At 38.1% G+C, this 23270-nt stretch overlaps 2 protein-coding genes across 2 annotated transcripts; both read left to right on the top strand.

The window, feature by feature from the left end:
• Positions 1-10431: 10431 nt before the first annotated feature.
• MELLADRAFT_36161 (uncharacterized protein) lies at positions 10432-13700 on the top strand (the record flags this gene model as incomplete). The annotated part of the gene is made up of 10 exons (XM_007410280.1): positions 10432-11136; positions 11218-11783; positions 11855-12073; positions 12166-12249; positions 12364-12564; positions 12653-12889; positions 12969-13208; positions 13306-13341; positions 13416-13529; positions 13628-13700. The coding sequence occupies 10 exons, from the start codon at positions 10432-10434 to the stop codon at positions 13698-13700; spliced, it is 2475 nt and encodes an 824-aa protein (XP_007410342.1).
• Positions 13701-14782: 1082 nt separating this feature from the next.
• MELLADRAFT_77814 (uncharacterized protein) lies at positions 14783-16546 on the top strand (the record flags this gene model as incomplete). The annotated part of the gene is made up of 1 exon (XM_007410281.1): positions 14783-16546. One exon carries the CDS (start codon positions 14783-14785, stop codon positions 16325-16327), a length of 1545 nt encoding a protein of 514 aa, XP_007410343.1.
• Positions 16547-23270: the final 6724 nt, after the last annotated feature.

Genomic DNA, 23270 nt, shown 5'->3' with positions numbered 1-23270 from the left:
TGGAATCGGTAACGGTTGTAAGCTTCTGTATGGCTTTTCGGTCCTTGCCTTCACCCTTTGGCAAGACTGGCAGCCATCAACATACCTGTTGATAAAGGCCTTCATTGACATCCAATGGAATGCTCGTTTCACTAATGCTAACGTGCGCATCCTCCCTGGGTGTCCAGCCAATCGACTATCGTGCCTGGAACGCATGATGTTCAGTTTAATGTCAGCATCATTAGGTACTACAACTTTGTTGTTGAAGTACAATACTCCTTCGACTGTGTGGTAGCCTTTCAACAATTTTGATTTGGGCATTTCCTGACATAAGTTTAGAGTCTTGCTTATAAATTCGTCTTGACATGATTTCTTTCTGATCATCGATATAATTTCAGTGTCATTTAAAACTTGCTGTGACTCTTCATCGTTATCCTGAAGTTCGTCGTTTTGTCTATTTAAAGTAATGTTTCCTTCATTCAATTCATTTTCATCCACAAACCACATGTCCGCAATTTCAAGTTCATCAATGAAAGCATCCTCCGGCAGGTTCTCAGGCTTAATCAGTTGTCCAAATGATAATTTTGTCCCTTCGCTCGGTATAAAATCTGGCCTTCTCAATAGTGCGTCCGGTTTTGTTGATTGTCTACCTGGGCGGAAGCGGATTTCGAAGTCGAAGCTCCCTAAGATTTCTGCCCAACGCGCCTGTCGACGTGTGAGTACTTTCGTGGTCATTAAGGACTCTAGGTTCTTGTGATCAGTGTAAACTATTACATTAAGCCAGTTGGGGTTACCTTCAAGGTACTGCCGCCATTCTTTGAATGCTGCTACTACTGCCAGAAGTTCTTTGTCGAAGATTTCATAATTTCTTTCGGCTTGAATGAGAGATCTGGATAAATAGGCTACCGGGTGCACTTCACTATCATCTTCAGATACTTGCGATAATACTGCCCCTAATGCATAATCTGAACAGTCGCATTCTATTACGAATGGCCTATAAGGGTCAGCTATCTTTAATATCGGAGCTGTTGTAAATGCGGTTTTTAGGGTTTCAAAAGCATGATTTCTCTCTTCTGTCCATTGAAATTCAATTCCTTTTTGCGATAACTCATGTAGAGGCCTTGCTATCTTGGAGAAATGACTGATAAACCGTCTGTAAAAATTTGAAAACCCAAGAAAAGTCTGTACGTCCGACAGATTCTTTGGAGTAGGCCAATCTTTAACTGCCTTCACTTTGCTTGCATCCATTTTGATTTGATTCTTTGATATGACTAGACCTAAGTAAGAGATTTCTTTCTGAGAGAATTTACATTTTTCTGGCTTGAGCCACACATTTTGCTTTTTCAATATTTCAAGAACTTCTTTCACGACTGCTTCATGATCTACACCTGGGCCAGTGTAAATAAGTATATCATCTTGATAAGCAGCTACATTTCGTCCAATGTGAGCTTTCAGAATGTCTTGAATAAAATATTGAAAAAATCCGGGAGCCCCAGTTGGACCAAACGGCATAGTGAGAGGTTCAAACTGTCCATCTTTGCATATAAACGCTAGTTTAGCCTCATCACCCTCCCTTACTCTGAGATTATTGTAACCATTTCTCATATCTAAGCTCGTGTATTTGTCGGCGTCCAGCAAGCTGTCGATTAACTCCATTGTTAACGGTAAAGGGTATTTATTTTTGACCGTGACTGCATTCAACCTTCTATAGTCAAAACAAGGCCGTAGATTACCGTCCTTTTTACCAGTGAAAAGGACCGGGGCGGCCCATGGGGAGGTTGTTCTTCGAATAGTTCCGTTAGCAAGACCTTTTTCCAGCATTTCAGTTAGTACTTCGCTCTCTTTAGGTGATAATGGTATGACTTTGCCCGCTTGAGGGGTGGCTCCTGGGACTAAGTCAACTCGAAAATCATAAGGTCGATGTGGGGGTAGTACATTCGACTTGGACTTTTCAAACATATTGAGATATTCATGGTAGCATTCCGGTACGAGTTCTGCTGCTGGCTTGGTTGGGGCGTTTTTAACTTGTTCGGCCGCTAACTTTGCTGACAGGTTCCATGACGCTTTTGCGGCATCAATCATGCTTTCAGTTAACATTGGTGATCCAAAAAGCTTTCTCATTCCCGTTACTGTCGGTGTTTTCGGACTATTCCTAAATAATGATTTTGGGAGAAAACCAAGCTTGCCAACTTTTCTTTGAATATTGGATGAAGAAAAACTACACGTACTCTGCGGGGGTATTGCTGAGTCTTTGCTGATCTCTACCCCCTTGTCAATGTGCCTAGCTTTCCCCATTGCACCCATCTCTTCGTGGTACCTTGAGGAGTTTTCCGGCGATGACAAAGTGACATTTTCCGTCACTGCAGATGGTGTACTCGTGTTCTCTACATTTTGCTTTACATCGGTATTCGGACAGAACTCTAGGAAAGGTGTTTGCTTGCTAGCCTGTTCTTTGAAATCTTTATTTTGAGACGAGAAAGACTCACATTGCGGGGGTGTTGTTGAGTTGTTAGACTCCACCCCCTCGCCGAAATTCCTAACTTGCCTCTTGGGCTCCATATCTAGGTCCTGCGAGGCTTCTTTCGGTTTCGGCGAAGTTGTCCGTGCAACTGCAATCTCAGATTTATCAACATAAAGTTTTCCTTCTTCCCAGTCGATTACTTGATGATTTTTTCTAATCCAAGGCATTCCTAGTATCAAATCGTACTTATCTCGTAGGTCGGTGATTATGAAAGTTGTAGGGTCATCCTTTAAGTTATTGACATGATAGTCACCGGTGTGAGTGATACTGGCTTCGTGACCACTAAAACTGGTGACGCTTTGAGGTTGTTCTAACGGCTCAATGGGTAGGTGGTGTTTCTTCACAAAGTTCTTGCTCATCGCCTCATGCGTGGCTCCACTGTCAACTAAGGCTCTGGCTACTATGGTTGTGGCATTCTCAACATTAAAGATTGTAACATTATCAATTATCCGTGTATCATGTATTTCAAGTGAATTGATCATACTACAATCTTCAGTTAAGGTACTACAGCTCGGGTGAGGCACAACTAGCACATCCGAGCTTCTCCATTTTTTGAACTTTCCGCTCTTCCATCAGCTTTCTCCTCTTCTTTAACTCCATCAACTTCTGCTAATCTACTTCTAAACCTGTTTCCCCTTCCACTTCTTTTTCTTCTCTCTGGACAGTTTCCCACATAATGATCATTCTTTCCACAGCTATAGCACTCCCCCATCATACCTCTTCGTTTGTACTCGTCATTGCTGATATTGAATCTGTATGCAGAGCAGTCCATCGCATCCGGATCGACTGGTGCTGTTGACGGTGTTACTGATGTAGCGGTTCTTGTCTGGTGAGTTAAATCTTGATTTCGTTCGTTGATTTTGTTGTCAAGTTTGATTGCTAGTTTTGCCATATCTTCCACATTCTCAAATACATCTCTAACCATGTGAACCCTTATTTCCTTCTTTAAACCTTGCTTGAATTGAGAAACCAATACTAATTCGGGCCATTTAACTACAAGAGACAATTCAGAAAATTTGATCCAATAATCGGTAACTGATCGAGTTTGGCATAAAGCGCGTATCTCTTTCTCAGCTTTCGCTATTCTCTCAGTATCAAAAAAGGTAGCTTTGAATGATTCTATGAACTTCTTCCAGGTGACCAAACACATTTTTTCCGAGTCTAATACACTGCAAAAATAATGTATTTTTCCAAGGTGAAAAATGATTGCCATGTACGATAAAGCAAAAGCAACCTGCGCCTGTTCGTTCACAAAGCTCGCTGCGTTCATTTGCATATACAAACTAATTTGATTAACGAACACTTCAGCTTTTTGACCTTTCGCACCATCGAATTTGTTGGGTGTAGCGATTTTTGGCGGTCTGATCTGGGCAACAGGGCTTACAGCAGGCATGGTGGCAGTTGGTGTGATTATCAGTGGGGTTTGTTGAGTCTCCATCGATAGCGGCTGATGGCTTGGTTGGTTGGCATTGTTCTGATTGATGCTGTTTTGTAAGTCCAACCATTTCTTTTCAGCCTCTTGCCTCATTCGACTTTCTTCATTCAACCTGGCATTCAACTCCTCAAATTTCTTCATCAACTCCTGCATATTTATATCAGACATATTTTTGTCCTCAGCGTCTTCGAACTTCTCGTCTTGTCCTGAAGGTGGACTTTCGGGTAAACTAAATTCCGGCGTCGTGGATGCGTTTGGCGGGGATAGACAGGGTTGAAAATTGTATTGAGATGAGATTTTAACGTTTAGCCGTCGTTTTAGGTTGAATCAATAAGGTTTGAGATAAGGTTTTCAGATCTGAATTGCTTGATGTTCTTTTTCTTAACTAATTATAATACTTTGAGTTAACTTCTTTTTTGTTCTTTTGAATTTCTTCTTTTCGATATTATTTCTTTTCCTTTCCTTCTTTTTTCTTTTCAACTTCTTTTTGTTCTCTTCTTTTCTTCTTCTTCTTCTTCTTGATGTTCTCTTGGATCTTGGATTGTAAGACGTAGCAATATGATAGGACTCTGGGCGTGTGAAGATGCAAGAGACAAGACCAAGGGTGTTCTATGATAAGATATAGATTGCTACGTGAGGAGTCTAGTATAGACTCCTCTCACCAAAGTACTATAGGTGAGTTACAGTATAAACATATGTATGTAATCCTTATACTGAGTAGCTCATAACACCCAGACAAACTTTTCCGGCTCATACGCCAAAGTCATGGTATAAGGTATAAGTCTCTCTCTTGACTACTTGTTTGTCCAAGAGGGACTTAGTTAAGTTAGCTTCTATAGGGGGTTGTGATGAAAACTGTTGGACTTTGGTGCTAAATTTTACCTATGTTTGTGTCAAAAATGGTTGAAATTTGACATTTTGGCCAGAAGGGTTGTAATGAAAATGGTTGAAATTTAGGCCCAATATTAAGCAAGCAGTTGGCTTTTGTGACACAAAGGTAGGTTTGTTCAGCAATTTTGGTTTGGGATGAGGTCAACTAGATGGAAATTGGAATAATTTTAAAAGAAGAGAAAAGGTCATGAGATGCCACCAGATAACTCCAGTGGCAGGAATATCAAAACTGCTGCAATCAAGGTTTTCACAACCTGTTTTTATTGCTGCTGAACCACCAGTGTTTGCTCAAAGGCTATAGCTGTCCATAGGAAGAGCTCTTCAGGAACTCCAGCTTGTGCCACATGTTGACATTGGTGTAAGATGCATGTAAATAACAATTTGGCAAGGATTACCACAAACAGCACCACAAATCAAGCTTTGAACATGCAACAGCTGTTTCATGAGTGTTCTGTTGGGGTCACAAACCCAAAGTGTCTTTTTGAAGGTCCGTCAATTGCTTTTCAAAAGGAAACCTCATACAGTGAGATTCCCTTATAAGCATGGTGATGGTTGCACCAAATCCCATGCTAATATAAAAAATGCTTCTTATTGGAACAGACCTAATAGCCTATAGGAGCATAAAACATGCTCAAAATTATGCTATGCTTGAATGCCATGCTTGGCACTTGCAACTATTGAAAAATATGTACTACAGAAACCTAGAAGCAAAAATTGACAGACAGTTTTTCAATTGATCTTGGCTTTTCTACTCAATGCAGCCTAATTTACTCCACTTCACCTACCTTTCTTCTCCTTTCTTGCATCACATAGAAGCATAAACACGTGAAAAAATCATGTTATGCTTCTTTTTTCATGCTTCACATGATATTATACAAGCATATCAGTCAAAACCTGAAGCATATGCTTAAAATGCTTATAAATCCGAATTTACTGCCCACCAAAAATGGTCACATGATTTTTGATGCTTATCAAAAAATATGCTTGTAAAGGCAATGCTTAAAAAGGAATCCCATTGATTGATGATTAAGGTATACAAAATCATTTAAGTTGGTCTGAGAGTTTCAAGGTTATAATTTTTGAAGGAGGACTGGTTGTTTGGGTTTTGGAGAAACCCCAACAGGTGCTTCCCAGGATTGAAAGGATAAGAAGAAAAGACATCTATCAAAGTTAAGAGAGGGTATAAATGAAATCAATATTTAGACCAGTTGGTATCTAGTCTCTTCAGACAAGGAAAGCAAAACATAATCCAAGACAGTTTGACAAGAACTGGACTATAGAAAAGTGTAAGACCTGTGGTCATTACATATACACACATATATGTAGATGTGTACTTAATTAATAAAACCTTGAACATACACTATTCATATATATTTGTTCTCATTTCATTTACAATAGTGGATCCTTAGAGATATTGGGACTGATTAGTTACCCTCTATCCTTTGGAACCAGGTGAAGTTATTTTACTTCTTTCTTTCTGTTCATTACTGTAGCATTGTAGTTGTTCTTTCTAGTCAGAGATATTGGGACTGATTAGTTATCCTCTATCCTTTGGAACCAGACTGTATTGTTGTTGGTGTTGGAATCAAAATCACATCTCTTGGGCTCTAGAAAACCCTTTTGCTGTGTTTCATAGTATCCCGTTTGAAGTATCAAGTGAAGGTTCTCAGGAACCTTACAAAATGATTATCATTTTTGGAACAAGACCTTCAATCAAGAATTCAATAAATCTATAATGCTTTTGGAAACCTTCTTCATTTCCTCATGATCTTTTCAAGCTAACAATGAGATTTCAAGTTAAGTTTTAAATATTCATCTTGAAGACAATTCATCACATTTTTTCCAATGATAATTCAATTCAATATCAATCAAGTTTGAATCTTGTTTCCATTATTTTTCTGAGGATAAAGTTCAGGATATTCTTGATGAGGACTGGTTCCATTATATTCTTCTGTTGATTATGTATCACCTCTGTATTCTTTGGGCACAGAAGTTATGTTTCATGAACCTACTTTAAACTATTCATTGGTCCATCAATTGATCATCTTTTCAACTGTAAAACATTTTATTCACATTTTACTACGCAAGGTTTTTGTGTTACAATTTTTCTATCCTGATTCAATGATATAGTTCAAGTGGCAGTGTATTATCTTATCTTGTACTGTGGACCGTGGTTCGGAATGTGATTATATCTGGCTGAACTTGTGCTTCAGTGTACCTAGCAATGCTCAAAGGGGTGGTTAACACAACAAGGGAAGAAAGAGGAGTCAAATAAATTAATGATCAAGCTTGTTGCTATTTGAACTTTAGTACTCTCACAAGGTATCAGAGCAGTTGAATGAATGATATTGTTGACACAGAGATTGTGGTTGGTGATGATGAATTTGTTTGGAGAATATGTAACATTACTTTGGTTTTGTTAAGTTACATCGTAAACTAGTGTATTTGGCTTGCGTCTTGAATTGATTGGAATGGCTTTTCCAAAGATAGTTTACAAAGTCAAAGGGCGGCTTGAATTGAATTCAAGCCAATCAATGGTGAACTTTAAAGGTTGTTGATCAAAGAGAGGGCACAAAAAACACACAAGAGGGGCCTACGTCATGCTTAAGATTCTTGGGACTGTTTGATGTGTGCTCTCATGTGTCATCCAGGCTATCAAAGGGCGGTTGACGCTGTGGCAAAGAAAGATAAATATAAGTGTTATTACTGATTTGGTATCTCTTGTCAACACTTTCAAACAAGCCTTGTTTAAGATTTGATTTTATCAGAAAAAATATCAGCCGGTTTCATTTATCAAGATGGTTTCATAACTCAGAATGATCATTTTGAGAAGGAACATGCTAAATCCAGTGTCAGACTGAGTCTACAAATTGAGTTGAAAACACAAGATTGAGTTTGAATGTACATACTAACTTTTGAAAAGATGCCAAAAAATAATGGGTGGCTTTGTTACAATAAACTTATCCAGCTATCTTTTGTTTGAGCTGAATTTGAGCTGTGTGTTAGAAGTTTAAAGACAAAAGTTCTTAATGATCTTTTTGACATTGGCATATAATAGCCAGGATCCCTGGAGATGCATCTCACTTGTGTGGCCATTATATGTGAGAAGACTTGCAACTGCTGCGTGGTTGCTTTTGGACCCACTCCTCTAAATGTAAAATACACCTTACATGTATGTTGGACTTGTTACATTAGGTGCTGTTGGAGATGCTCTGTAGAGAGAGAAGTGGGAGAGAAATGCAGCTCCTTGAGGAGTGCTAGGAAAAGCTGGCTCAAGGATAGATGGTGTACTGTGTGAGCATGAGAGAATTGAGAAGTGAAAATTCTCAAACTCTCACCTCAGACCTCTCTAATTTCATTATGTGGTCCGACTTTTCGTCAGTCACTTCATGGCCTTTGCCCATCCCCTCTGTTCCTATTACTTGGCCCACACTCCATGATGTACCAGGGCTATGACCCAGCCCTGCATGGCCAACTTTGCCCAAACAGGATTTGGAGGCTGATGGTACGTGTCCCAACCCTTGGAAACCTACTGATGGGAGCTTCTGAGGCCCTGCAGGAGCATTGGGCGGACCCGGGTGCTGGGGTGCCCACAGATTCAGGGCATGTGCTGTGTGCTTTCAGGAAGATGTTGGGCAGAGTTGGCTGGCTGGGGCTGGGGACGGGTCACAACCCTAGATTTGTCTCATGATACAGCTGGATACCACTGTACTCATCCATCACATTGCCTCAATTTTGAGGCTTAGGCCTGTCTTAAGAGCTGGTCCAGCAATGAGCCTACTACAAGAACCCTCATTTGTTTGTCTTTTGCACCCCAAATCAAGCTACACTCTGGGTTTCTGAGGTTCAGGGCACCCTTGGTTGGCCCTGATCAACTCTTGAAGGCTTACAGTTCAAGCCAGGACCTGGGCTGGCCCTGCGTCTGGTCAAGCTTCAGGGTTGGGTCATATTAAGATGGACCACAGAGCCGCTCATGTGGGCTTCAGGATACATATGAGTTTTGAAAATGTTGATTCTGAATTGCATATGTGATCTAACTTAACATAGTCCCTCTCGGACAAACAAGTAGTCAAGAGCTTATACCTTATGTTAATGTACACGCATGTGTGTAGCCTACTTCCAATTTGATTCAATAGTATTGACAATACTCACAGAGCAATGCAAATGTGAGCAGAGGGGCTTTACCGGTGCTGGACATATGGCATAGTGTTTGATAGTCTAGCGGCTGCAAAAACACTAAAAAAATGCAAAAAATGCAATTTTGAAGTTTGCAAAAAAACACGCAGAAAGCTGACCAACCGGTCAAAAGCTCACACCAAACGTGCGGAAATGTTACACATAAACCAATTCTTCAAGTATGTTTTTCAGCGCTTTTCTGAAGCTAAAAGAGAATTTTAAAAGGACCAGTATGTGTAGGTTGAGCAGGCGCACAACTATTTTCTTTGGTCCAATGGACATTTGTCTGTAGGGTACGCGGGTATGGAGGAATGAAAGAGTCACCAGCCAAACAAGTCCCTCTCTCGACTACTCGTTCGTCATGAGAGAGTGTATCTGGATGTTTCACGCTTTATAAATCTAATCCCTCATGCAAAAATCATTGAACACGATCATAAAGTTGAACTGCCTTGACGATCGCGATGGTAAGACTGGAGTTGACCATGACCATCACCCTTGAAGAAAGAACGCGATCAAAACAATCGAAAGATCGAAGACACGCTGAGTTGGACTGCATGAATCGAGAATTTCCAAATGCGGTGAAGCAGAGACCCTGCGCAGTGACTGTATTAACCATCAGATTGTATGCATGAATCAATATATGCTTTCTTAGGTCAAACCTTTTCAAAGAAAATAGACAAAAGGGTCTGATGGGTCTTCAAACATTATAAAACATCATCGTCATCATTCACTGTCTTCATTTCCAACCACATCAAAACAAAAACATTTTACACTTCATCAAAAACAATCAATCCAACTCAAGATGCAATCAACCGAATCTCGTAGACGTTCAACTCGAATCTCTAAACCAGTCTCAGTGATCCATACTCGTGTATCTTCTGCAACTACATCTGATTTATTTCCATCTCCTGGTAAAAGTACCGCTCCTAGCAGTGTGATTATCACTTCAAAGCAAAAACGATCACGTGATTCTACTCTTCTTGATGATAGTCCATCTCAACCCAAAAAACCACGTGTTTCTACCAAACCGTTAGCTTTCGTTTTTTTCGTTTTTCGTTTTTCTCTACAATTGTTGAATTTCAAAAGTTAATGGTATTTTTTTATTTGGTTTAGATCTATTACCAAATCATCAGTACAAAATCAACTTTCACGTGACATACCTAAGAAGAATACGAAGCCAGATGTCAAAAGCAAAGGAAAAGGAAAAGCCAAAGTTACGGAAATACCTGATCATATTTCGGACTCCGATCAATCGATCACGAAACCAGGAATCAAGATGCTCAGTAGTCCAGAAGCTTCAGATGATGAAAAAATAATCAAACCCACTAGTAAAGCAGCAGGCAAACGTAGAATGATTTCTTCTAGTGATGATGATGAACCTTTGATGAATAACCATGACGATGTCGTGATAAGCGAAATTGAAGAAGAAATGGTCGAAGCTGTGATTGAGCTTTCTAAACGAGAGCTTCAACCCATCAAAGCTGGTAGTTCTTCTAAACTCGAAGGGAAATCCACCACCCATCGCCGTATCACTTCTCTGCCTGCTAAACGTTCGCAGCGTCCTAATCGTAAATCTGTGCCGATCGTATATGATGAAGATGAGGAGTCAACAGATGAAGAAGTTATTAAGAAATCGAATTCAAAACCAAAAACCACTCGTGAATTGACCAACAAACGTGTTCAGAGCACTACTCGTCCTCAACGCAATGCTCGTAAATCTGCTCCAATTGAAAATGATCAAAGTGATGAAGGCTCAGCAGTTGAACTCTCGGATTTCGAAGGAGAAGTCGCCTCATCCGACTTATCCTCATTGGAGAATCGCTCGGGTTCCGACTCAGATGAAACCACTTCACGACCCCAAAAGACGCGTACCAAGAGTCCAAGACGTAAAGCAAAAGGAAAGAAGTCAAATTTGACATGGTGGCAAAGAAATCAACTTGCATTAGAAAAATATCATCCTGAATTAATAGACGTTTGGGGTGATTTAACTCAAAAAGTTGAAATAGTTCAAGCTAATAAAGCTGAACAACCTGATGGTCTTAGTTTAACTCTTTTACCTTTTCAACTTGAAGGATTGTATTGGATGAAAAAACAAGAAGCTGGACCTTGGGCTGGTGGAATGTTAGCAGATGAGGTAAGCCTGTTTTTTCAAGATCAGTTTAATTTTTTTGTTTCATAAATCGAGAAGTTGACATGAATGTTTGATTGTGTTTAGATGGGAATGGGAAAGACTATTCAAACCATCTCTTTGATCCTTTCAGATCGTAAAGCAGGTGATGGGAAACAAACCTTGGTGATAGCACCTACAGTAGCTATAATTCAATGGAGAAATGAAATTGAAAAATTCACTAAAGGATTAAAAGTGAACGTATGGCATGGAGGTAATAGATCGACCGATAAAAAAACAATGAAATCCTATGATATAGTTTTAACTTCTTATGCAGTTTTAGAATCAAGCTTTAGACGACAAAATTCAGGATATCGAAAATTTGGAGAACTTAGAAAAGAAGCTTCATTATTACATTCGATTCATTGGCATCGAGTGATACTTGATGAAGCTCATAATATCAAAGATAGGTCTTGTAATACTGCGAAAGGTGCTTTTGAACTTCAAGCCACTTTTAAATGGTGTTTAAGTGGAACTCCTTTACAAAATCGGGTTGGGGAATTGTATAGTTTAATTAGGTTTTTAGGGGCCGATCCTTTTGGGTATTATTTTTGTAAGAAATGTGACTGTAAAAGTTTACATTGGATGTTCTCAAATAAAAGGTCATGTGATGAGTTGAGTTGATTGATTTCCTTCTCTTTCTAATAACGTATCACTAACGTTCTTGGTTTTTCGGTTCGTTCAGTTGTGGTCATTCTCCAATGCAACATGTTTGTTTTTGGAACAATGAAATCCTTAAACCGGTACAAAAATATGGAGCTTCAATCGAAGGGTCTCATGGCCATACAGCTTTTAATAAATTAAAAGTTTTGTTAGATCGAATGATGCTTAGGCGTACTAAACTTGAACGTGCAGATGATTTAGGACTTCCTCCTAGAGCTGTACATGTTAGAAGAGATTATTTGTGAGTCTTTGGTTTGATTCTCCTTTCTTTGAATGAAAAAAACTAAACTATATCATATATCCTTGTCGTTTCGTTGATCTTCTTCTTGATAGTACTGAAGAGGAAGAAGAATTATATTCTAGTCTATATTCTGATGTGAAACGAAAGTTTTCAACGTTTGCTGATGCTGGTACAGTGTTAGTGATCATCTCTCTCAAAACCCAGATCCATAAAAGACAGTCAACCTAACTATCTTTGATTGATCTGTTCATCATCATTTATTGTTTAATGTTGTTTGATTTGATACATAGATTGAATAATTATGGTAATATATTTCAACTGATTACTCGAATGAGACAAATGTCAAATCATCCAGATTTAGTTTTAAAATCAAAAGTTGCTAGAGCTGCTTTTAATATGGGTGATGAACATGGAGACCTTGATTCGATTCATACTTGTCGACTTTGTTTAGATGAAGCTGAAGATGCGATCATCAGTTGTTGTAAACACATGTAAGTCAAACCCTCCCCCTTTAGATTGCTTTCTTTTAGCTTGTTGGGTTGATAACTGATGATGATGGTGGTGGTGGGATTTTACTAGATTTTGTCGAGAATGTATAAGACAATATTTGGAAACTGCAAGTGAAGTAGAACCAGAATGCCCAGTTTGTCATTTACCAATCAGTATTGATCTTTCGCAAGAAGCAATCGATGAAGAATCATCAAGTAAAGCTAGACAAGGAGTTTTAGCAAGATTGGATCCAGGGAAGTGGAGAACTAGTACCAAGATTGAAGCATTAGTAGAAGAATTGAGCAAATTAAATAAAGAAGATCATTCGTAAGTCTTTCTTCTAGTAAAATTTTTTTAATTGAAAACAAAGATTGATTTTGTTGGTTCGCTTGTTTGTTTGTTCTAGGATTAAATCCTTAGTATTTTCACAATTTACGGTTTTTTTAGATTTGATTGAAAGAAGATTACAATTAGCAGGATTTAAATTAGCTAGATTACAAGGTCACATGACACCTGAAGCAAGAGATCGAACCATCAAACATTTCATGAATAACAATGATGTACAAGTGTTTTTAGTTTCACTTAAAGCTGGTGGAGTGGCATTGAATTTGACTGAAGCTTCTAGAGTCTTCATCATGGATCCTTGGTGTGTTTCTTTCTTCATTTTTCTTCCTGAGTTTTTTTTCTCTTGAGAGGGTTGGTCTTGATGCTGTTTTGGTCATGGTTTGGGATTTTTTTTCTAGGTGGAATCCTGCGGTTGAATTACAAGCTATGGATAGGTAAGTTTTTAAAACCTTATGAATTGTTTTTGATTTTTGAATCAAATCTTGATGATTTGATTTGATTCGAATAGAATTCATCGATTAGGTCAACATAGACCCGTAGTTGTTACAAGATTGATTATTGAAAATAGTATTGAATCTAGAATAGTTGAATTGCAAAAAAAGAAAGAAGCCATGACTGGAGCGTAAGTGATCTGATGAATCTTTGATTTGATAATTTTGCGAAACTACAATCTGATGTGTTTGTTTTTTTGGGTTTTGGGATTTTGATTTTGAATTTTAGTGCTTTGGGTGATGATGATCAAGCCTTGGGTAGATTAACACCTGAAGATTTGTCTTTTTTGTTTACTTTATAATTGAGGTTTTCAGTTTGGGTAGACATGAATTTGTTTTTGTTTGTTTTTGTTTGTTTAGATTTTTTTTAATATGATTTGTTGGGATTTGTTTTCAAAGTATAGAGATTTTTATAGATTTCCTTTTTTGTCCTTTGAATATCGATTTTTTTCTTTTGTTTTGAGTTGTTGTTTTATGAGAGTCATCTTTAGAATTGGAAATCCAATCTAGTAATATCCTTCCTCGTGATCTGATGGTCACATCTTCTGTAAGCTTTCGCGCTCCTGGGCGCTGTAGTTAAGTTTACACAGTGAGAGTGCTGATGAGAGTGTAATTTTGATTTTGGTCAAAATTTACCTATTCACGATTTCAACGAGTTTCTGATTTTTCAGATCAACCACTTCCCTTGAACTTTATCCTCATTCAAACTTGTATCCAGAAGGACGTTTTCAAGTAAGTGACTCAAACTGATAGGAAATCTTCAAACATTCTCAATCAATCTTATACTGACTTCCTCGATCTTGTGTTTCTAGGATCTCAAATAATGACAAACGATCCATCCAGTAAAGAATCTCATCAACTTTTACAATTACAATCTATCATTGACAATCCAACCAGTTCAAACCATTCAAAAGAAATCATACATAATTTAATCTTATCATTAGCTTCATCAACTAAATCGATCAAATTTAAAGCAAACAATGCATTAGCAATCTTACTCTTGAATCAATCCAATCAATCTACAACTTTCTTATCGAATTCGATTTCAGATTTATTAGATTCGACTGATCTTTTAAATGGTTGTATCGCTTTAAGATCTTTAAGTTCGATACTTCAAATCTCTCCTAGTCTAGGTCTCGAATTGGTTTCTAAAAATCATGTTATCGATCGATTAGATGATTTGATTAATTTATCTAACATTTCTCATTCAAAATCAAAACTTTCAGAATCTACAGAATTTAATGTTGATTTGGAAATCTCTGGGTTTTTGGCTTTGGCTACTAATCATAAATTGATTAGAGAATCTATTAGTATCGAATGGTCAAATGGTCATAAATATCTTACGTCTCTATCTCTTTCGAAAATTAATAATCATGGATTTAATATGCCTACTAGGTTTGCTGCTTCTTTAGCTTTAATCAAATTACAAATCGCTTCGACTGAAAAAGTTAATGAAAGACCTTTAGTTGATGAAGATCTTCCTACGATTGGAAAACTGGTTAGGATTTTAATTGATGGATTAAGTTTGGATTGTAAAGATTCTTTAGGGTTCATTGTTGAAGGATTAGCTTTAGTTAGTGAAAAGGCATTTGTTAGACAACTTTTAATCTCTAGTCAAGATTCCATGTTAAAAAGGTTTCATGAAGCTGTTTCTCAAAAAGCTTCAAGTCAGAATCAAGATTGTCAGTTAAAAGTGGATACTTCAATTGCTTATGGAATTTCAACGATTTTAAAAAACTTGACATCGTTCAAAGAACTCAAATCGGAAGAAGATCAAGTCACTGAAAAATTACGTAAATTAGCAACTCAACAAAACCAGCCCAAACAATCTAAAATAGAAGAGATTAATGAAGATGAATTAGTTACAGTAGAAGATGAACAAGTTTATCAATGGATCTCAACTTTACTTTTTAAAAATCATTTATTAATGGAATTAGTTGGAGAACTAAGTAAATCTGAAAGTAAAGAAGTTCGTAGATTAACCGGGAAGATCTTATTTAATTTAATTGAAAAACAAGACTTCAGAGGAAAACTTTTACAAGATGGTGCTGGTAGAATGGTATTAAAAATCACTGCAAGTTTAACTATCAATTCAAATTCGAATTCGAATTCTATGTCCAAAGAAGCAAATTCACAACTTGATCCAAACGATTTACCTATACTTCAAGCATTATCTAAACTTTTAATTACGACTAATCCATTATTGATTTTCGGACCATTACCTACTTCTCCACTTTTAATTTCAACTATTAAACCACTTACCACACTTTTACTTCATCCTTCTTCAAGCTTACTTCAAATCTTTGAAGCTCTAATGGCTTTAACTAATTTATCTAGTTTAGATGAACGTTTAGCTTTAGGGATTGCAAGTACGTTTGGTGTTTTAGAAAAGCTTGAAGAGTGTTTGATGGGAATCAGAACTGGTGAAAATGTCTTGGTGAGAAGAGCTGCTACTGAATTGGTTTGTAATCTTGCTTCGACTGAGATCGTTTTACAAAGTTTTGTTGAAGAAGATAAATCAAGTAATGAAAAATTGAATTCGAAAGGGAAATCTAGATTACATTTATTGATTGCATTAAGTGATAGTGAAGACTTGAAAACTTCTTTAGCTTCTTCGGCTACTTTATCAATCTTAACTGAACATTCTTTGATCATTAGAAATGGATTAATTCAAGATGAGAAATTAATGAAAAGTTTAACAAGAGTTTTAAGTGAGATTTTAAAAGTTGATGGACAAGTTCTTGGATTACAATTTAGAGGTTTAAGTTTATTAAATAATTTGGTGTTGGAAAATGATGAATTGATGAAGAATGAATTTAATGAATTGAACGAGATTCTTTTGGATTGTTATGGGAGGTTGGAAAATGATGATCAGGATGAAACGAAGGTTGAGATGAAAAAGTTGATTGAAAATATATTGAAAATTTAATTCAAAGTAAATCATGACATAAATCATCAAACCTTTTTTTTATTACACTTAAAACTATGACAGTTTGTCAAAACAAAAATTGTACTTGATAAAGCAAAAGAAGTTGTAAGTTTTTTTTTGTTGTAAACTTTAGTTTTGTTTGTAAGATGATCATAACTCATCATTTCTTTTGTGATAAAATTGATATTGAAAATATCCAAGTAAGCTGTCCTTCAAGCCTATTGCACCACAACCTTTTGAGATCTTCCAGATTCACTCCAGTTTTAGGTACAGCTATGTACTGGACCAGGTGAGCGAGATTGATTGATTAGAAAGTAGATTTTTCAGTTATGGTTTCTTCTTGGGCAATCAATTTCTCGACCTTGTACATATTCAGGTGAAGGTTATGGTATTGATGAGATATGAATCAGGTTCAATTCAAGCTAATCCTAAACAAAGCACAGACCACGTAGACCTGTTCCGTATCAATGTTAGTACTTTTGGTGCAATATTTTGTACATGCATACTTTTTTTGGACCAATATAGGGCCAAAGCCATACCTTAGGGCATGTTCACTTAAGCAAGTTCTGGTGAGAAAGCACATTCTGCAAAATTTAAGGTGTCTATTTGGTGGTGCATGTTTCATTTTTGCATTAAAAGATTTACAGAATGTGATTTCTGGTCAGAAATTCCTCAACACACCCTTAATTTTCTGGGTATATTAAGGGAAAAAAAGTGATGATTTGTACCTTGCAAATGGGTAGTCTTTCTTGTCATTGTGGAATGTTTTTTAAGCAATTCAATCTGTTGAATGATTTTGAAACTTGATCAGAGATGTGATTGATTTTGTCACCACTGTTTGTTTTGAAGTTACATATATATATATATATATACAGAAGATATCAAAGGTTGAAGTTTTCTTCAGTGGTGATGACAGATGTGTATATATAACATCGAGGAACCTGTTTTGATTCTTTTTTCATTGATTGATTTTAGCTTCTTCCCATCTTTTATCGAGATCTTTTGATTAAAGTTCTTGGATCATTTTGTATATTTGATCTTTTCTCTATCTTTTATTCCTTTCTAGTGTATGCAACTCCAAAAAACAGGATTGAAAACCACCTTCCACCTTTCCCTGCCATGGTATTACTTAATTAAAAATTGTTTTTGGGTATGCTTTTTAAAGACTTTGTCAACACCACGGATGTCCATTGATTTCATCATTCTTTTTGAATACCTATTGTACAAAATCAAGCTCCTATATCAGATATATAAGAATTCAAGCTTGTATTAGGTCCTCAAACCTGTGCAAAAACCATGCAAGACCAATGTGCAAGATTTCTTGCACCAATCTTGCACATTAATTTTTTTCACAACCCCCGCTATTGTGTTACAACTGGTATGAAAACCATCCAAGACCAACATGCAAGATCTGTGCAACTTCTATTCATGTCTTGCACAAAACTTGCACAGATTTTTGCATAGGTTTGAGGACCATGATTATCTGTCTCTTTTGTACCAATTTTTCTCAATCTTATATTGATGGTTTCCTCATTAATTTTTGCATTGTTATGTTTTGGAATCATTGTTTTGTTTTAAAAGATTTGATATGTATCTAGAGCAACACTAATGATAATTTGATTTCTTTAATCTCTTGATAAATTTCCTATTTTTATTCATCTCACACAATTGCAAGGTGGTTGGTAACACCATCTCGGTATCCTTGTAGCACGTCAATGTGCACACACGGAGAGTTTTGAAAAAACACAGAAAGCTGTTTGGTAGGCTTTAGACTGAGATTGGTGCCAAGCACCCTTTGTGAATGACAATTTGACAAAAGAATTTGTGGGATCCTTTGTCAGCAGTTGGGGTCAACTGAGTGCCAACGTCCCAGTTGACAAAGGGAAGACATGCCTATTGAGGAGACCTCTTTAATGGGTCTTTCAAGTATGTATTGAAAGTGTTTGGTGTGTGCATGTCGGTGTGCTACACGGATACGGACACTGTGTAATGTATGAATGATGCCTTACAATCTATTCATTGGCAATTGTTAGGTGGTCTGGATCCATTCACCATCACTTTGGCTTGTCCTTATTTAGCCTCATTTTTCAATTTTGGTTGACATTATTACTTGTTGGGTCCATCTATGATGTTATAAGAGTGAAAAGACTGAATGTTTGTTTGGCTCTGATGCTGCACAGGGTTGATTATACTGAACCTTTTGATACAGATATAGATGACTTTAAAGACCTCACTTGAATTGATTGAAGATAGGAGTACCTCTTGCTGGATACATTGAATCACTGTTGATTGTCCTGTTTAGATGTCTTGCAGGTTGACTGATCAGTATGAGCAGCCCCTGCAATATCCAATCAGTTGCCAGCTTCTCCTTCTGAAGTGTCACCAAAACGGGCACCCAACTTTCAACACATCCACTTCATCGCCCAATGACCTGTTTATAAGATCTTATCAATAGGTCTCATTGGTAACTTGATCTCATCATCACTATATGAAGTTGAGAACACAACTGGCAGGAAAGCAAGACACAAAAATGCAACCAAACAATCTTGTCTTATACCATCAGATCATGACTTTAGTTATAGATTCTGGGCTCATAAGGCTCCATGACAAAGGAATTGTATTACTATAAACAGAAAACTTAAAAAAGCCTGACTTTGACAGAGCTATCTCTTTTCATTATTTCCATAGTGATAATCTTGTGTTTGTGAATTTATGATGGCCTCTACCTCATTGACTTTGGATCTTTATACATCTTGGTTGGGACACCTTTACTATCTAAAAGGTTACAAGTTGGATGATGATAGTTCAGTTCATCATATCCGCTACTATGGTCGAGACATATTTGAAGCCAACTCACAATAAATGTGATTCAAACTTCCACAAGTATATCTTGTAGCAAAGGCGACGGGGTCATTCAACTCCTTGCTCCAGTGTGTACAAGCTTGGTCATACAAACATTGCAGGCATATCAAATTGCAGAATTTCAGCTTCGGTAAGTAAATCCACATTTCAATATCTGCAAGAATTTGTCTATTCACCAAAATGACTGGCCTTAAAGTTTTTGGGGTTGTATATTGAAACTTATACCAGGTGCATGTGACACCGGTGACGTTACAATCAACACCCTCAGTGGTGCCTGGCTCTTTTGTAGTTGACCGTGACCTAGCGTCAGTATTGCTCTTTGCTGAGTACAGTTTGTGACAACTACACAGTCAACAATCTCTTACTTGGGCGGTGGCATAGAGCATCTGGAATAGTGTAGCTGAACTTGCTGTTATTGCAATCTAGACATTCCGGTTCAGGGCATGCATGTCAGCACAATATATCAAGATCACACTTTTAATCGGGTTCATGATCCCTCCAGAGACGCTATACTTACGGGACTTTTGGGTGCTTTGGTTGCTGTTATACTCCCATCCGCACACCACATCCACGGGGTCAAGAGCTTTACTTTGGTTTACCAGATTCAAAACAACAAAAGTCATTATAGACTAATGGCAAGAACCAAGATTCATGTTGGTGGTGTAAAAGAGCTCTAGAGATGATATTTTACAGATGATAAAAGTTGAGAGTTCTGGTAGAACAAGATCTTAAAGAATTTTGAGGACTGATAGGTATTGGTGCTTACAAAGGAACTAAGGTCAACTCTTTAAATCTTTTCTCGGCAAAGACAATTGTGTGGAGCTGAGCATTCATGTTTCATTTGAAGAAATTTTAGCTTAGATGTTCCACAAGGCCAAGCCAGAGACCCATCATCAACCCGCCAAGCAAGTCACTTTCTGACCTCTCACAGATTGTACTGTATCAGACCCTGAAAACAACAAAACCCACATTGGCACCCTGCATCATGACAAATAAAAACTACTAACACATAGGTCTCTGCTGATGCAACAGATGTTAAAGAAGGCATTAAGACAATTAGGAAGATTTTGTTATACAAGAACTGAATAATAGGCGAGACACCACACTACATACAATGAAGTGACAGCCACAATATGTATCAATCATTGGCCCTGTGTCTCTTTTTTAGTGCATTGCTTAAAGTGCCTCCTGAGCCAATGGCCATCAGGCCTGTCTCTTGATACTCCAATCATTCCTTTGCTAGCAATACCACTGATTATAATCAATAATTCAACATTTTGTTACTCTTCACTTTGTCAGTTCCTTATTTTGTTGATCTTGCTCTTTAAATAGACAAATATGTAACAATTGATTACTTCATTCTGGATGCTGTCCCTGGCTTCTTTCAAGCTGTCATGCATGTTTTGTATGTGATTTTGGCATGATCATTCATTACCACTACTGTTGCTATTATATCCCTTAAACCTCATGTAAGGTCTGAAGACCTTCACTGCAATACTTCGAGCGGGAAACTGTGAAACACAGTCGATAGGTTTCTAGAACCCAAGAGATCTAATCTGTATTTCAAATACCAACGAGAACACTGGTTCCGAAGGATAAAGGGCGTGAGATTAGTCCCGGTATCTCTAAGGACTACAAGATGAAATAATGAAAGAAAAGAAATAGAAATGAGAAATATCCATACCTGGTTCCGAAGGATAAAGGGCGTGAGATTAGTCCCGGTATCTCTAAGGAACCAGTACGTGAGTGGAAGTAAGAACAACTATAAATGAGGTGAGCTTAAGTCTAAGTATTAATATTTAAGTATTTGTATATATGGTTGGGTAATGACCGCAGGTCTTACAGTCTCCCCTCCTTTAAAAGAATTCGAGTAGCCTGAAAAAATTGAAATAAAATAAAAGGAAAGAGAGAGAAAAAACTAATTAAAAGAGACAAAACAAAAATAAAACTGAAAGTTAATTGATTGTAACTGAATATAGCCGGTATAATTGAAAGTAAAAGCAAATAGAAAGAAGAAAAAAATTCATATATATATATGATAATAAAAGAAAGAAAAAAGAAAAGAAATAAAGAGAAGAGAAAAAAAAAAAAGGAAGCAACAAAATCGTAGAACAATGATGTGGTGGTGGTTGGTTGGGCGTTGAAAAAGTCTTGAGTATGCGCTTCCATTCATCGTTGAACCTGGTGGAGAGACGGCGCAAAGGTCGTGCTCACAAAGTGGCCTAGGTGTTGTTTTGACAATTTACGTAGTATACTACGGCGGTGCATACAAGGGAGAGGAACTTACTTCCGTACCCTGTTGGTCAACGTATTGACCCCATCCTCCTTCATTTCAACATACGGTTTCACCTTAGACACATGGAAAACGTTGTGGCGTTTGTCCCCGTTTGGCAGCTCCAGCTCCACATTCTGACCGTGATTTGACGACCTGATGACCTTGTAAGGTCCCTTGAAGCGCTCCTTGAGTTTGTTAACACCCCCTTGATGTCGTCCTCGCCAGTCACCTGAGTCTAGAAGGGCCCATGAGTCCGGCGCGAGTGGTTCAGTAGCACGGCAGTTCTTGTTGTGTTGTAGCGCCTGTTGGATTCGACTCGTCCAAAGCGCATCTCGAGCTGTGAGCCATGTGTCTTGACGGTCATTAAACCATTTAGTCACTGCTGCTGGGTCTGATGTGTCCGGTTCTCGAGTTGACAGTAGCCGTTGCTCTTTTCCAAACATGAGTTCGAAGGGTGATTTTCCAGTAGCAACATTAATCGCTCCGTTGATAGCATATTCCACTGCCCCTAACGACTCGAGCCACTTCCCTTGACGTTTTGCTGCGAATGACCTCAAGATCTGACCTACAGTGCGATTTGTACGTTCACTTCTTCCATCCGCTTGAGGATGAAATGCCGTCGTCATGTGAAATGAAATGCCGCAACGTGTCATTAAAGCCTTCCAGAAGTTAGACGTCCATGACTTGTCCCGATCGCTGATGATTGATGACGGAGAGCCAAACGTGCCGATCCAGTTGGAGAAAAATCTTGAAGCAGTTTTCTCTGCCGTGTCCGTTTGTCCACAAGGAATAAGCTTCGTGAATCCAGAGAGCCTACACGTACAAGTTAACAGCATATCATAGTTATTGACTTTGGGCAGAGGTCCTACAAAATCAATAGCTAGACATTCGAGAGGAAGGCCGGGTATAGATGGCGTTAGCATTTTTCCTGCCGGAGCTTGAGTCGGTCCTTTAGTTCTCTGACACACATCGCATGATTGTACGAACTCCTTCACATCTGTTGCCATTCGTGGCCAAAAGAAATCACGTTGTAAGTCCGTGATGGTCTTCAGATAACCAAGGTGACCTAGTCGTAAGTGCGCTTCATTTACTAATTCATGTCGTAAGTCTTCGGCACAAGGGATATACAATCTATTCTCAATAAACAGCAACCCTTCAATTATTTTACAGTCTTCACGTAGAGGGAGAACTGAGAGTATTGTGCTATAAAATGAATCTGTGTTGTATCCTTCTTGAATTTGTTTCCGTACTCGTGTTGATAGTGTAGGTCCTGCTTCTACTAAGGCTGCAACACACTCTATACCCGCCTGTTCAACCTCTTCCTCCTCAAAATCCTTCCTTGATAGCGCATCTGCCACACAGTTATCTTCCCCCTTCACATATTCAAAATCCACATCAAAATCTGCCAGTGTCTCAATCCACCTTGCTTGTCGTCGACTCAGGGTGCGTTGCTTAAGGAGGTAAGTTAGTGAGTGGTGATCGCTCATGATGTTCACTTTCATACCTAAGAGCAGCATTCTCCACTTGTGTAGCGCGTGCATGACCGCCAACAGCTCCTGCTCATGTACGGGGTAATTTCGTTCTGCTGGCGTCATTTGTCGTGATTCGTACGCAATAGGTGACGCACGTTTCCACTCCTTCCCCTGAAACAAAGCTGCACCCAGTCCATATCCGCTTGCGTCGGTGAACAACCAAAGAGGGTCCTCTGAATCAAAGTCAATGTTTTTCAAATGAGGCAACGAAGTCATCAATTGTTTAATGTTGTTGAAGGCCTCGTCTTCTGCTTGTCCCCATTTAAACTTGGTC

This window comes from Melampsora larici-populina (genome assembly GCF_000204055.1).
Source record: "Melampsora larici-populina 98AG31 unplaced genomic scaffold MELLAscaffold_19, whole genome shotgun sequence".
Classification (NCBI taxonomy): domain Eukaryota; kingdom Fungi; phylum Basidiomycota; class Pucciniomycetes; order Pucciniales; family Melampsoraceae; genus Melampsora; species Melampsora laricis-populina.
This window is presented reverse-complemented; position numbering and strand designations above follow the sequence as displayed.